This window comes from Schistocerca cancellata, chromosome 2 (genome assembly GCF_023864275.1).
Source record: "Schistocerca cancellata isolate TAMUIC-IGC-003103 chromosome 2, iqSchCanc2.1, whole genome shotgun sequence".
Classification (NCBI taxonomy): Eukaryota; Metazoa; Arthropoda; class Insecta; order Orthoptera; family Acrididae; genus Schistocerca; species Schistocerca cancellata.
In genome coordinates, this window is record NC_064627.1 from 493627001 (window position 1) to 493641653 (window position 14653).

Genomic DNA, 14653 nt, shown 5'->3' on the forward strand with positions numbered 1-14653 from the left:
TTTACAGTTTTTGTACCGACTAGCTGCCCCATCACTGAAGTGTTTCGCAAAATGTATGTGAGGCAACTTGTTTTTCACATGTGCCATGACAGTGCGAATGTGGGCATGAACTGCAATGGCATCATGAATTAAACAGTCACTAAAAACGCACAGGTTCATGACAGACACATCACCTGATTCACCTCTATAGTAAATCGCAAATGGCTGGAGAGTTGCTTGACTGTTGTCCCAATGTTATCCTTGGGTGGCATCTTGAACTGTAAATGCATAATTTTCAGAAAAGTCTAGTATTACTATAATTTCATCTTGTTGCGAATTATCCTTAAAAAACTGGAGATAAGCCGATTGTGCTGTTGCTGTGAAGCTGTGTGTGGTCAGTTTGTCCGTTTTTTGACAACACATTTCAACAAAATCTTCCACTGTACTTTGCTTTGTTTAAAGACTTGTGCGATCCATGTGTGTCCATTGTTTATAAGAAACAAGTTCATCGTCATCCATAAGGAGTTCACCATACAGTTTGTTTTTCATGAGTCCTGCAAGATTTGCCTTACCAGGACACTTTTCACACCTGTGTATCATGCACTGGTAGGAACTGATGTCACACACTAGCAGCTTCATTGCACCTTTGTAATCTAGACCAGAATCCTTTATAGCAGCAAACATCAGCTTATCATTTTGATGGGTGTGCCCCTTGCACAAGCCATTTTGGACGAAGATTGAAAAAAAGATGATAAGCCTACTTTGGTATTGGGACACTTTTCCTTGAATTCTACATATAGTTCTGATATGTTGCATAACAACAGTCTTGTTTCATTGTTAACATAGTCTTTTTTTCCGGGCATTATTTGGCTGTAATCATTATTTTCATAAAACTCCGACACTAGCACCTTTATTTCTGAACTCAATTGCTTACCCTGAGCCTGCTGAAGTTGTGGAACCACTCCTTGGGTTGCTTTTATTTTCCTAGCTTGCTTTACCATATATGTAGAAACATTGAATTCCTTTGCAGTGTAGTCAATAGACCAGCTGGAAGGCACAAGGGTAAGAATAGCTCCTTTTTTCTGCCGTGTGGATATAGCACATTTTTCGTCCAAATCATGCACAATTTTGTCCAATTCAAAGCATTTCTGGCATGATTTCTGTTCCTTTGGAGCAGATAGTTCTTTCTCTTCCACCATTAGTGTGTCAGCTATTTTCTGTTTTAATTCCATTTGAGCTTCTTGTAGTTTTCTTCTACCATAGCTGGGCCTGTCTCTTTTCCCAACTTTGTGTGTCTTCATGGGAGACAAACCAAGAGCAGTCACTGAAGTATTTAATTGCTCATCCGGTGTGGTTGTAGGTGGCTGATACTCTTCGTCACTGTCGTGTAAATTATCAGAATATTCTTCATTTTTTAACAGTGTAACACGCCTGGAATGTAACTTTTGTCCTGGTTTCATGTTAAGTCCCACGCACTGATTCACTTTCAATACTGATTTTATATCAATTTCTCTGAGGCTACAGTTCACTGTCTTCTTATGAATCCAAAATGGATCAAAACAACTTCTTTGTAGGAAAGAATACTTATCCAGAAAAACTTTCATTTGATGATGACAAACACTAAAGTTTCCTGGAACTGTACTTCTTGTGCCCACAGGGTGTATCTTGGATCCCCATAGCAACAAATCTTGGTCCGATTCATCCAGATCATACAGTACAAAGCGAATGCCACATTTTGTTCTATATGTTGTTTTATGACATTCAGATGCTTGTGCTCTACCAATACTGCAACTTGGTGAACGAAAGCACCACTAGTACACTCTTCTGCCTCCATACTGACTTTCCACAATGGTACTGACCAGTCTGAACTAGAATGTTAAAAACATGAGTAACCTGTAACTGTTGCTTGTTTCCTTTGTTGTTCCTGCCTAACAATGACTAATTTTGTCCCTGAAAACTACCATTGTTTAACTTTCTGTTGCCTAATGGTTCCCAACAATTGCTGCAGCTTTATCTGAAACAAGCTGTCTGCATCATCACTATTACTTGCTAAATCGTGTTAAAAGAAACGTAACCAAATACATCTCTGTCAGCTTTTAGTGTACACAAATGCCTTGCAGTAACAAGTTGAAATTTTGCCACATGGTATATTATGGTCTACTTATGCAGTGTTTGAAATTTGGCTTGGATATCACTTGTCCCTTATGTGCTACCACACTTAGAAAATCCATGTTTTTCAGGTAATTTTTCAAATTTTTGTATTTTTGTGTGCATGTAACTCTGTTTGTGTGACTGGTGTGGGCAAGATGAGTTCTGTGTGTGTTTAGGCCACATTAAGCTTATCACAAAAAAAACCCTTTTTGAATGAATTATATTTGGCATAGAGGGCACCTACAATATGTACCTTTTAACATACTACATTTTTTAAATCACATTTTGGATTTTTTTTATTTTCCCTCAGAAATATGTTGTTGGTGTTTTGATTCATAGAGTGTGTTCTCTAAGTGGATGTTACTGGGTTGTAAAAATTTCACTGGACTGTGCGGAATAGTTCCGAAGTTATTAAGACCTGAAGTTGGGTCTGAAGATAGATTGCCAGATGCAGGTTGCAATTTCCGGGTCACACCACCTTCTTTCACAAGTCATAATTCTGGAACTAATTGCCAGGGGAACTTAAAATTTTGTACATGAGTGTTCCACACTTGGTAGCATTGGTGTGCTAAATTTCAGCCAAATCTGAGACTGTCAGCTGGAACATTTTCTCAAATTGGTTGAATTGACATGGAATGACCCAGCTGTGTGTCACAGGGCTGTGTCCCATGCAAAGACGAGTGAGAAGGATCTGCTGGCTGGAAGGAGGCACACCACGGCTGTATTGTGGACTTACTAGGTGCAGCTTATTGTCTGTCACTTTCAGCCTTTCTTCTTCCCATTGGTGCATGGCTCTGTCTCTCAACAGTGAGGCAATATGATGTAGGAGGATGATACACTGAAGTGTCTAAGGATCAAGGCTCACCTTGCTGGCTGCTACATCCACCATTTCATTCCCCTAAATACCCATGTATCCTGACACCCAGCAGAGAGCCACCTCCTTCCCCAGCCTTTGTTGGCGAAGGGCTTTCCAGATATTGAGACTACTTTATCTGCTGGTTAAAAGCATTGGAGATGAAGGGCATTCAGGGAGTTGGAACAGATGAGGAACTTAGCACTTGCTGCACATCTCATTTGCTCCATTTCCTCCAAGATAGTGTATAACTCACCATTGAAGATGGTGAAATCTTTTTTGTTATGACAAACTCTGTCATATTTGGCTCACTTCTACCATACACATTTTAAAAATGTCTATTTAGTTAGTTAATAGTGTCCTGCTTAATCCACCACAACAACAACACAAAGTTACCGATCTTTATAAAAAGACTATGCATATTCCATACTACAGTGTGGTTGCTAAACATTAAAACAATATACATACACAAAACAAATAATAATTCATCAAATACTGTAAAAATATTTTCCATAGCAGTAAGTAAGTTAGAGAAATCAATATTACGCATTAACACTTTAAATGTGAACATTTCTGGTCAGCCTTTACTGTTACTTTTGCTGATATCGAGTGAAACAAGTAGATCACTGTTACCAGGCACTTTTTATTTATTTCCACAGTGCATTTCAAAGGTTTAGTTACACCTATTAATATGACACGTATTGTGCTATGACTTTGGGGTAACATAGTACTGTCACTTCTAGAGTCAGATTCCACCTGTCAGCTTTGACATCAGGTGTGATCTAATGAGTTCATGATGTGAAGGATGTAAGTGGCCAGTTATTAAATGTTATCTGTGGTTGTCATTCTAACTGATGTGAACTATGCTGTTTACTCCAAATATGTTGCGATTTCGAAGGGTGTGGTTAGGCAGGAACCCAAGCTCACAGCCTAAGTTGCTGCGAGTGAATCAAGTAGCAATTTTTATGTATAATCTTGCTTCTCATAAATGTGTTACTTAAACACTTACATGTAACACCTAACAGATATGACTAACAAACCCACAGCTCTGCCATAACCAACATTTTGCTCTCCTCCTGTCACTTCCACCTCTGAACCACAGCCAAAATGGTTCTGTATGTACAAATTTTTCCACTGTTGGCAACATAATTATTACACTTAATATTTTCAACATGATACCTGATTACATAACTGGGTACAAAGTATAAGCTATAAAAACATGACAGGAAAGGATTTGTGTACCACTTGAAATATTTACAGTAACATATCTATCTGCACAAAGATCTCCACTGTGCAGATTTGCTTCGAAATAATGTTGTATTTTTGTTTTGCTGTTTTGTCTTTGCACTTAGAAATAGTGTTTCTGCTTTGCTATATGTTCTTAGTACTATTAATTTCTTTACAAGTATGGTGTTTTATATGTGATTTATGATGACAGAGATATGAGCCTGTGGCCACTACATGTATTTTATTTTAGATATTTTGTAAGGGGCGATCAGAAAGTTTCTGTTCAAAGGCCTTATGGTCCAGAATTGATACGCCAATCAGGCAAAATTGCCATGAGCATATAAGCAGTCATCCCACCAACACACCAGATTGAACATGCCCATTTGGTAAAACATCATGTCCTGCTGTCTGAAGTTCGTAACTGCCTGCTGCGTATCTTTGTCCGACCGGAATTGTTGACCCTTAAAGGTGTTTTTTAGGATACTTATGGTGTGATAATCCCTTGGGGGAGAGATCAGGACTATAGAGCGGGCACTCAGATGTTGCCACTATAGATGGCATAACTTCTGCTTTACAACATTCGCGATATGGGGATGTGTGTTTCATGAAACAGCAGCAGCAACTCCCCTTGTGACAGTTTCCCGGACATTTCGCCTTGCTCATTCTAATTTCACCAGCATTATGAAATACTTATTCCCAGTGAGGGAGAAACAGGTTGCCTTGAAATCAATAAGCAATGGGCCTCGGTAATCAAAGAACAGAGTAAGCACCACCTTTCTGGAAGATGGCTGGTTCGTGAACGTGTTGGGATGATGAGTGACGCCTGCACATTCTTCATTCTCCAGTGGATGTCTACTGCTGTTTGTCCTTCAACAGGCAAGAAAGGAATAATAGCATTTTGGTCCTATTTGTACACATTTGGTAATAATGTCACCATAGCTCATGTTTTCACATTTACTGCATGCATGTCAGGAAGACATGCGTGCCACACTAATTGCTTGCCTACATGTCGGTGCTTATATACTGTATCGGAGCTGCAATATGTTGCATATATGGTGCAGAAATGCACTCAAACAGAAAATTTTTAGTTGACCATATACTTTTACTTTTACTTTCAGTCTTCTGTCAAAGAGTTTCACAGATCCATATCCAGAAATAGTGTTTTGTTTTTTTTCTGCTAGATAGTTCCATAGGTTACCTCAGATAGTTCCATAGGTTACCTCAGGTAGTTCCATAGGTTACCTCAGAGTTGTAACACAACACACATGTGTATTAGTACACACAAAACTACTGATTATGGAGGTGAAAACCTTTGAAATGAAATGCATTGTGGAGATAATAAACAGTGACTCGTAATAGTAAACTTGTTCCACTTCATGCATTGGCACTATGATGATCAGAATGACAGTGTTTTAACTCAGATTGACATACCATAATCAGTAACTAAGTGATACTCATAAGTGGGAAAAAAATTGGGTACTTTTTTTATGTAAGTGTTGTACCGTATTTACTCGAATCTAAGCTGCACCTGAAAAATGAGACTTGAAATGAAGGAAAAAAAAAATTCCCGAATCTAAGCCGCACCTGAAATTTGAGACTCGAAATTCAAGTGGAGAGAAAAGTTTTAGGCCGCACCTCCAAATCGAAACAAAGTTGGTCCATAGTAATATGAGACACAATTTAGGTCGAATGAATGACAATACAGCTACAGTAGTTTGGTTCGAGTCGTAAGCTTAGCAGTTAAGCTTTACCAGGTAGCCATTGCTATGCGCCACGCGCTCCGTCCGTATTTATACGGTACCTTTCCTTTTTCACGTGCTTCGTCTAGTTTGAATTGATTGCTTATTTTTCTTTGATCTGATAAGTGCCGTTCTCTTTGTTATATGTGTTTACGTCACTCTAAGCTGAAAATGCATTATTTTACTGTGTCATGCATTGTTTGTCGCATTCTGATAATGAGTGTTTATGACCTGCCGCCGCTCGCAGCATTGCTTGCTTTTGTGCACGCTACCGCCGCTTGCTTTTTTTTTTTAAAAAAGAGAGGAACCGTCTCATCAGCGAAACAATGGCAAGAGACTGCTATTTGCTGTTTGCTGCTTTCTTTGATAATGATCAGCAAGAACCAAATAATAGACTGCATATGACAGAAGATGTTCTGAACGCGAGTTTAGCGAAAATTTTTCTCCATTTGAAAATCTTTGCAGACGCCTCTTTCGTACATTACATTCTGCACAGAAATTAGAGTCTTCTTAGATCTAAAAATCTAGTCAATTGCCGTGCTTCATTTCTGACTGTATCACTATTAGGCATAAGAATAATATGGATATAAACATGACATGATATGTATATTCTTCCACGTTTGCTGTTGTCCCACTCTAGTTTCGTAGTTTATTAGGCAGACAGGATTTAAATGAGATACCAGCAAACATGAAAGAATACATGGCAAAATGTTTATATTCGTATTATTCTTATGGTGAAGAGAATACTGCATGTGATTCACAATTCATAAAAGTTCCTATTTGCAGCCATCTCTTTTCACATGTGGGAAAAAATTCAGAACGTAGAGTTGGCCATATTGACAAACATCCAAAACAGTCTTGCCAGTCGGATTTTCGTAGTAGATTGAAATGCTGCCACATTCGGAGATGAACAATACAGCATTTGTATTTACTTCGTTGGATAATGTATGAAAATGCAATGGTCGAAACTCGGGGCGGAGAAGAAAGCTCGTCTTCCACCTTTTTTTAAATTTATTTACTGACGCAGAAGTTTTGGCTCTAGTATTTATCTTTCTGCCTGCAAAGCATGCCTGTGTAGCGCTACATATATTCGACGGCAGAAGTTAGTTGTAGCGGTACCTACCAACATTTTTCAGAACTTCCGCTTACTTTGCACTCGATTCTAAGCCGCAGGCGGTTTTTTGGATTACAAAAACCGGAAAAAAAGTGCGGCTTAGATTCGAGTAAATACGGTATTTCCATGTCCGATACAGATGTTTGTATTTAATTCATTATGATATGGGAAGTTGCAGATGTGGAGTTTTTAACGTAATTGTGAGAAAAAATAAGGCTGTCATCCTTGGAATATTGCCCAAAGCACTGTGAACTTCAGTTGTCATATCACATTTGCCACATGTGAAAAAAGTTTTGGGCTTTCTTGTGTAGTAAAATCTGCCCTGTTTTCATTATTGGATAGCTAAACCTATAATTATAAAGCAGGACTCTGAAAATTCAATTTAATGAAGAATGAGGGAAAGTAGGGTCGTATATGTAAATGTACAACCATTTATTGTTGTTATTTGATAGATTTCTGCAATAGTGACTAGTGCCTGGTGACTTCTTACCTTTTTTCCCTGGCGTAAATCTTTATTCTGTTGTCTACAGCTCCCAACTGAGTAAATTAAAATGAGCAATTATTAGCCTACATTATGAACGCACTTACACCTATATTGAAGTAAATAACAGATACTGATTAGTTAGTTTATAAAGAATATGTGCCAGATTGTTTATGAATTATATGTTATTAATAATTCTACAGTTTGATTTTTAATATTGCCATGTAAAATAAAGAATTTGAAAGACTGATATGCATTTGCTCAGACTCTGGTGTTGGATTGTTTGCAGCTTATCAACATAGGGTCACAGTATAATTATGGTAATGAAGATCATGCAGAATTTTTGTGTGTCGTGTCGAGGGAATATGGAGCCTCTCTGAACTCTCAAGGGACTGAACCAACAGACAGGGCAAAGGTAAATATGTTATATCTTGATGTTTCATTGTGTGCCTCTTTAAAAATAAAACTACTCAAAACAAGTATAGCGATGAGGGTGAGAAATTGTTAAATGGGCTTTTAAGTTAATTTCTTCTTTTCATTTCATTTTCATTGGTCCAAGTTTTTCTGAGATAATTAACTTGAGGCATATTTCATAAAGGCATCCTGTACTGTATCTTGAGTGTTTTTATGGGAATAATGATTACCCCACCCGTGATAAGTTGTTTCCTGATTGTGAACAAGTTTTGTTTGTTTTCATGATTCATGCAGTAAGTGGCATCATTATATTGTGTGGATAATTTACTCACCAGCTATTGGTTGGAAATCTATGGAAATCATTCATTCAGTCTTCAGACACTCCCAGCAACTTGGGACAATATATATCTTTTACAGAGCATAACATTCACTGTCATAAGTATATATATGATATGAATAGTTCAGTAGTAACAACAATATAGACAATGACAGATTGCTACATACCGTGAAGAAGACACGTTAAATTGCAGATGAGCACAATTAAAAGAGGCTTAAATCAAGCCTTTGGCGACTGCCTTCATCAGTAAAAGAGAGACACACACGGTATCCATACACACAAGCAAACACACCTCAAGCACACAAGACCACCAACTCCAGTATCTCTCTGTTGTTTAATTTAGGTGTACTGATGACAACTCACTGAATAGCAGAAGCTTTGAGTAATTGGCAGGTGTAGACTAAAGAGAGAGAGAGAGAGAGAGAGAGAGAGAGAGAGAGAGATTATATTAGTTATATAGTGCCTCTTCAGAGTAGGTAGGTGTTTCTCAGAATCATGTTGTGCATGAGCAGATATTTCCTCTTGCAAAGTTACTTTCATCACTGTTCCATCTTGAAGGAGCCTGTTGTCCCTCGGCATGACTTTCTGCTTGCAAATAAACTTAGCAATCTTACACAGTGTCCGTGCTCCTACTTGTGACAGATTATTGTATAGTTTTAAATTGCAAGTATCATTCATCTGCTGGATGACATAGGAGTACGCGTCACTCCTGTGGAGTGGTATGTATCACCACCAATGCTGTAGCTCGGGGAAGACCTTCATTTTCAAAAATAACTGTTTCTTGGTGCAGTAGAGTTTATTTTGTAACTGAACTATTCGTCCATCCATCCATCCATCCATCCATCCATCCACGATGTTCCGTAGTACCTATCAAGGAGGATAACTTCAGGGATGTGGAACGAGACAATATATGCATTAACAAAATATGAGGAAACTATAGAAACTTAACCTGTGTACTGCACTAACAATAAGCTCTCACTAGACAGGCAATACTATTCATGATTATGCCATCTAAATGTAATTGAGGAAATTAGAAAGAAAGCTACTGCTTTGAAAAAAGCTGCAGCCTCCTCAGTTACAGTATAGATCTATTTATCTGCTATTAGTAGCTTAATATTAACATTTACTTGATTATAATTATACTTTTCAAACAAAATATGTACATAATCAGTAGTTACTGAAACCCATATACTGAATCCTTGTTTCAGTGTTCTGCCTGTAGACTGTGGGTCCAGGGTTTAGTACCTGCTTAGGCTCGAGATTTTCTTTCCTTGTGAATTGTGTGTTTGTGTTGACCTAATCATTTACTCTCACGTTCATGACAAAGATGCATAAGTCGTTGTAGTGCCAGGAAATAGAAAGACTTGCAGGAGGCAGCTGAACAACCTGAGACATGATTTCCCTGCCGATAATGCCCTGTTATCATTTCATTTTCCTTTGTACATCACATTACTGCTTGTCATATAGTTTTACAATGAACATCTCAAGCCCTGTATCTACATAACAATAATACAGAAAGGACAGATTCCTACCTATCACATAGATGAGGTGTCGAGTTACAGACAGGCACACGAAAAAGGTAAGAGTGCTATAAGCATTGGGACAAAGTCCTTTTTCCGATGTACAAAGCATGTGCACATTCACACACAACATATCTCTCTCCCTCTCCCTCTCCCACCCACCCATCACCACAATCTCTGGGTGCTGGAGCTGGAGTGTGAGTGTGACTGTGACTGTGACTGTGTCTAATATAAGCAGCAAGCTGCACAATGAGAAGGGGTTGAAATCTTGACAGAGAAGGTGATGCTCCATCTGGATTCTTCCTATCCACACCAGCTGTTACGAATTGTCAAGGTGGGAACTCTCCCTCCAACACATCCTTTGTTCCTGTTACACCCCCACTGCCCCCCTCCCCCCTCCCCTTGCCTCAACCTACACTAGTCCCTGTCCTCCACCCACTTATCCCCTACCCTGCTCCCACTCCAGCCCTACATACACTTTCTGTCTATCACTCCTACTAGTCTTGTTTACCCTGCTGCACCATCCTGCTCCCTTTCCCCCAAGAATAGACTCCTGACACTGCACTTAGCAGTCCCATCCTGACCCTATCACATTCCTGCATGCTCCCACAGGCAGTGCAGCATCTTCCCCTGCCCATAACCTGTTATCCCCATCCCCTCCCCACACCCCATGCCACCTTCTTAGGTCCGCCATCCACCACACCAAATTTCTGCTCACATTAGACACAGTTGCAGTCAGTCAGATTCCAGCACCTGGGAACAGTGGCTATGTGTGTGTGTGTGTGTGTGTGTGTGTGTGTGTGTGTGTGTGTGTGTGTGTGTGTGTTTTTCTGTTTTAAGCTTAATATTTTAGCAGTCATTTTCATGACTCAGTGTTTCTTCTATGTAGGTAGTAGCACTCTAGCCTTTCAATATTGTTGTTATTCATCCAGGACTTTGCTGGATCTGTATGATCAGATAATCTGTTCTCAATTTTCTAATTTTCTTTGAATTGGTAGAGATTTTCAATTTTTCGCCTCTTCCCCCTCCCTCCCTCCCTCCCTCCCTCCCACCCTCCCACATGCCCACAGCACTTTTGTGGGTATGTGTGTGGCACAAATGGGGCCCCTAGTTATTGCAGCATTTCTTCTCTCCCAGGCTGCTTTCCCTTCCCCATACGCACTACGCCCATCCTAGATTCTTCTCCTCCCGCTCCCCCCCCCCCCCCCCCTTTTTCCCTCGGTGTTTCCCTTTACGATTGCATTGGTTGTACTATTCCTTTTCAGTTTTGTGTCTTCTGTTTCCACTATCTCCCTTGTTCAGCTTTTTCTGATCCTCCTTGGGGTTTGATCACCCTTTCTAAACTCTGTTTCTGTAGTGTGAGCCATTTGGGGAAGAATCCCTCGGTAATCTCTCCAGTGTGGGTTTCTCCCCCTCCCCACCACACCAATCCCCCTTCTGGCTGGTACCAGAGTGGAAGATCTGCACTTGAAGTGTGCTAAGCTCCATACTTCTGGCTACTCTTCCATGGCCTTATATTCAGATAGGAATTGTTCTGTCTCTGATCCTACTTTTTCTTCTACGATTCCTGCTCTTCCTGCCCTCCTTTGATAGCTCCCTCTCCCCTTACTTCTCATTGGGGATTTTTAACACTCATAACCCTCTGGCCAATGTAGGATTGTTGGAGACTTGCTGACAGGATTTGATCTTTGCCTCCTCAACACTGAAGCCTCGACACAATTGAGTGTGCCATATGGCATTTTCTCAGCCATTGATATTTCGATCTGTAGCCTTGAATACTTCCTCTTCATTCGGCGGGGAATTCATCACTATTTATGTGACAGCAATCATTTTCCGATTGTCTTATCTTTTCTTCATCACCACTCACCTGGATGTCATCCGATGTAGGCCTTTGCTGACGCAGATTGGAATGCCTAATACCTTTTGCTCGGCTGCCATCCCAACCACTGCACCACACGATAGCACTGATGAATCCATATAGAGTTTGACCGTAGCTATCCTTTCGGCAGCACTTTGGTAATTCCTTCTTCCATGGGTTCCCTCCTTTGGTTGACTCCCGAAATTGCTGCGGCTATTAAAGACCGCTGTCAAGCTCTCCAGTGCTGCAAACAGCATCCATCTCTCAACCACCACCTGACCTTTAAATGGCTTTCTTGCCCTGGTCTGTTACCTTGTTAAGTGCCAGGAAGGGATTTGTTGGGGAGAGATATTCACTGCTTTAGGACCACATTCATCCTCTTTCCAAATATGGGCAAAGATCAGGGGCATTTTTGGTTGCTGTCTTCCTATAGGTGTACCGGGAAGTTCCCTGAATGAAGTAATCCTCACCAGCCTCGGCTCTGTTGCTGAGCATTTTGCTTGGTGTTTTGCCCAGGCCTTAGCATTGATCCACTATCTGCTGAAGTTCTGTCTTCTCAAACACTGTCTGGAACAACTATCTTTATCTTTCATTCCTTGCTGACTGGAGCCTTACAATGCCCCATTTAGTGAGTGGGAATTAATCAGTGTCCTTGCTCTCTGCCCTGATGTGGCTCCTGGACCGCACCAGGTGCGCAACCAAATGCTTCAACACTTATTGGTGGCTAGCCAACTTCATATAGTGTCCATTTCAGCCGTCTCTGGTGTGAGGGGGGGATTTGCTTTCCAGTCACGAGAAAGTGTCGTTATTCCAGTTTTGAAACCAGGTAAACCGCCTCTACAGATGGACTGCTGTCATCTGATCGTTTTAACCAATGTCCTCTGCAAGTTACTTGAACATATGGTGAGTTGAAGGCTGTTATTGGATCCTGAGATCTAGAGACCTTCTGACTTTGTCGTGGGATGGTTTTCGCTGAGACCAGTGTACTGCAGATAATTTATTCCTCCTGGAATCTACTATCCGAACGGTTTTTGATGATACTAGCACCTTATTGCAGTCTTCTTTGCTCTACATAAAGCTTATGATAACACATGGTGCCACCACATCCTTGCCACCTTACAGGCCTCTGCAGCTCACACCTAATTTTGATCCGGTACTTTCTTTCATGTTCACCTTTCAGGTACAGGTTGGTGCCTTCCGAAGTACCTCTCATTTGTAGGCGAATGGGGTTCTGCAGGGTTCTGGTTTGAGAGTCCCCTCACCTTTTAGTGGCTATCAATAATGGTGGCACTTCTGGAGCCTACATTGTCCCCCTCTTTGTTCATATGCTGATATTATTTTTGCATTTATTTTTATTTGTCTGTGGTGGGTGTTGCTGAACGCAGACTGTAGGGAGCAATACGCCAAGTGCAATCATGGACACCACTCTTGGCATATATTTTTTTGGTTGCCAAGACGTGTTATGCAATTCTGTCATCACTGATCAGTCCATGTCTATTCGGAACTGTGCATTGATGGCCAGTCCCTTGATGTGGTGGACTCTCATTGTTTTTGGGTAGTCTGTGGTGCCTGGCTGACGTGGCTTCCCCATCTTTGTCAACTAAAACAGACACATTGGTCACACCTCAGCGTTCTTCGATGCCTTCGCAACACCAACTGGAACATGGGCTGCTTTTTCTCATGGTCCTACACAGCATAGATCCAGTCCCATCTAGATTACAGGAGTCTCCCATATGGCTCGGCATCACCTTCGACATTACATGTGCTGGACTCAGTACACAATTGTGGGGTATGATTGGCAACTGGTACCCTTTGGTCTAGTCCCATGATCTGCCTCCTATTAGAGGCAGGGTCTCCACTGTTGCATGTTCTGGGCCAACAATAGTTGATCGCTTATGTGTTTCATATCCGCTACTCCCTGGAGCACTTGAACTACCATCTCCTCTTTCCAGATATGGAGACCCACATCTCAATACAGTGGCCCAGGTCTGGTGTTAGGATTACCATCCACATCTGGTCCCTTTTTTCTGAACACCTCTTCTCCGGAGCTGCTCAGGTACACCTCCTTGGGGCATTGCCCATCCACAGCTCTGTCTTGATCTATCACAGGGTCTGAAAGTTTCAGCCCATCCCGAGGTCCTCCGCCCCCAATTCTCCTTCATTCTTAGCATGTTTTGGGATTCGGAAGTAGTCTATATTGATGGGTCAGTGGTTGCTGGTCTTGCTGGCTTTGATTGCGTTCATGCAGGGTGTAATGAAATTCACTCATTGTTAGAAGGCTGCAGTGTTTTCACTGCTGAGTTGGTAGTCATCTCTCGTGCTTTTAAGCATATCTGTTGCTGCACTGGTGAGTCCTTTTTCCTCTTAAGAATTCTTCGAGCATTTTACAGGTTTTTGACCATTCTTACCTTTGCCATCCCTTCGCACTGAGTATCCAGGATTCTCATTTTGCCCTTGAACAGTGTGGATGCTCTGTGGTCTTTGTCGGGACTCTGTGTCACTTTGCAATCCCGGGGTATGAACTCGCTGACAGGCTGGCCAAATTGGCTATCTGCATGCTGCCTTTTGTGATTGTTATTATGGAATTGGATCTTCAGTTAGTATTATGCTGTCAAGTTCTAAGGATTTGGAATACAGAATGGCATGATTTTACTGAACAAACTGCGGGGGTAAAGGAGAACCCAAATATGTGAAGGTCCTCCATGTGGGTCTCTTTCAAGGACTATACCGTCCTTTGTCGGCTCCACATCAGCCATACTTGACGGACTCGTGATCATCTCCTCCATTGCGAGGATGTACACCTATGTCTGCCCGTCTTGTCAGCTTAATCATCTATGTATATAGAGAGCAACGGCAGTACTATCATACTTCCCTAGTGCACTCCTGTGACACTTTTTCTCTGATGAGCAGTTGCCCCCGAGGACAACATACTGGGTTTTATTATTTAAGAAGTCTTCGAGACACTCACATATATGCAAAC

General features: G+C 41.0%; 1 protein-coding gene across 1 annotated transcript in view; it reads left to right on the forward strand.

Annotated features, from left to right (window-relative positions):
- The window catches only part of LOC126162018 (BTB/POZ domain-containing protein KCTD5), an 80974-nt gene that overhangs the window by 38405 nt on the left and 27916 nt on the right, over window positions 1–14653 (forward strand). Inside the window, exon 4 of the mRNA XM_049918243.1 lies at window positions 7834–7959. Within this exon, the coding sequence (XP_049774200.1) occupies window positions 7834–7959 (126 nt within the window). The remainder of the gene's footprint in view (window positions 1–7833; window positions 7960–14653) is intronic.